Source organism: Fopius arisanus, unplaced genomic scaffold, assembly GCF_000806365.1.
Source record: "Fopius arisanus strain USDA-PBARC FA_bdor unplaced genomic scaffold, ASM80636v1 scaffold00041, whole genome shotgun sequence".
Classification (NCBI taxonomy): domain Eukaryota; kingdom Metazoa; phylum Arthropoda; class Insecta; order Hymenoptera; family Braconidae; genus Fopius; species Fopius arisanus.
In genome coordinates, this window is record NW_011887780.1 from 1,088,233 (window position 1) to 1,090,320 (window position 2,088).

Here is a 2,088-nt window from a genome sequence, read left to right on the forward strand (position 1 = left end):
TTCAACAGGATGAAGAACCGGATTTAGTGATTAAGAATAAATTACAAATGACAGCACCTGAAATTTTGAAAATTGATGATAAATTGAAAAAACGACCGGATTTCATTGATAGTAGGATAAATAAAGCAGAAATGCGATTGCTGGAAGCGAAATTTGAGGAACTGGAAAAGGAAATGAATGAGAAAAGACGAATCGAAGTCGAGAAAATTGTGAAGATCGAACGAAAAATTGTTAAAAAATTGGAAGACACCTCGGATGAAACTCTAGAAGTTGAAGAGAGAATAAAAGTCGAAAGAAGAATTCCAAAAAGACCTGAGATAGTTCTCGAAAAAATAGACGCAAATAAAAAATCAGAAGAGATCGACGTGAAACCTTTGACAACAAAAATTGTGAAAAAATCGGAAGAAATTTCGGATTCAATTCTAGAAATTGAAGAGAGAGTGAAAGTGGAGAGAAAAATTCCAAAAAGGCCCGATCTAATTCTAGAAAAAATAGAAATAATCAAAAAATCTCCAGAGATCGAAGTAAAACCCTCGAAACTCGATAGAAAAATTCAGAAGAAGATGGAACAAATTCCACTGGACACTCCTCCAGTACCAAAAGAGGATAGTGGACTTAAAGTAGCAATTAGGAAATTAATTCTGACGAAGAAAGAAGAATTAGAGGCGAAACAAGAATTGAATCCTCCAGGTGTCGAGGATTTTCCCAAAATTGAACCAAAAATTAAACGAAAACTGGAACCTATTCCAAAGGCCATTCCAATCACGAGGAAAGTCCCCGAAGAGCCTCCAACAGCTCCACAACAAAAGAAATCGACTGGAATAAAAATATCAACAGTGAAGGACAGCATAAGGAATATAATAAATCAATTCAAAGAATTTGAGAAGGATTTAGTCTCTGAGGATCCCGAGTCCTTGAAAAAATGGTCATCAACGGAGTCAACTGGTAATTCTGACTTCGAATCGACTGAAGGAGTTGATAAAATAGGTGCTGTATCCCTCGAAGCTAATTTCCACGAAGTTGACAAGTTGATTGTTGAAACTGAGGATCCAGTTGCTCTCCATGATGCCAAGAAGAGTCTCAAGGAAATAATCGATCAGTTCAGAATTCTGAGGGCTGAATTGTCTATTGAGAGTGATGATAGGTTCGAGGAGATTGCTGAGAAGTTCATGGAGAGACCAATTGCTGAGACACTTATGTACTTCAGTGAAGCCTTGAAGGATCTGATGGACAAGAGAAAGGAGAAAGTGAAAAGGATTGAGGGGTGGAAAAAAAATTCGGGGAATGGAGAGAAAAGGAGGAGAAGGCAGAGAGCAGAGGGTGAGAATAGTGATCTGTGAGAGTTGACAGATTTTTTTTTAAGAAAAAGGCCAGAGGCTTTTTAACGAAAATCCGGATTTTTCGAGTTTACACTAGTTGAGTAAAATCGAATTCCTTTTTTATTATGTCTTTTCATTTTTTATTATGTCGTATTGAAAATATTGATCTTTGGTCCTGCAGTGGCAGAATTTCATTGGACATCTCTTTAAGATTTTTCAAGAAAAAATATAGATTGTTTAATTGATAATCTACGTGTGGAATAAATTTATAGAAAAATTACTGTCTGCCAGGAAATTCTGTTCGCGTTCCATTGGGAATTGTATTATAATTTTTTTCTAATTTGTCAAACTTCTAGACGGAAGGACTTAATTTTATTTTCGTTTTTGGTGTCATTATTGGGATAGTTTGATAAACAGCAGTATCAGTCCAATCGCCTGGGCTTCATTAAAAAATCTGAAAATTGAGAAAATGTTTAGTTCTTCTTCTTCAAACCTCGTTCTACACTGGACTCTTGCATTTAGACAGAGGGCTGATGTTTCAAGTGCTCAAATGATTACCTCATGTTGAGTAATCGAGTTATTGGAATACGTGGGACGTATCAGATGTGCCTTAAGGATTCTTCCTGAATAAATTTTATTACGGACTATAAAGTGTGTGATTTATGATATTAGAAGCGAATGAAATGTATGTGGAAAATATATTATTATTGTTGTTAATTGATGGAAAGAAATGTTTTTGAAACATGAATTTGATTTATTTGGCTTATCC

At 35.3% G+C, this 2,088-nt stretch overlaps 1 protein-coding gene across 1 annotated transcript in view; it reads left to right on the plus strand.

Annotated features, from left to right (window-relative positions):
* Alg12 (Alg12 alpha-1,6-mannosyltransferase) overlaps window positions 1–2,088 on the plus strand; it is a gene marked incomplete at its 5' end in the record, with an annotated part of 9,596 nt that overhangs the window by 1,678 nt on the left and 5,830 nt on the right. The window contains 1 exon segment of the mRNA XM_011305260.1: window positions 1–2,088. Coding sequence (XP_011303562.1) covers window positions 1–1,340 — 1,340 coding nt within the window.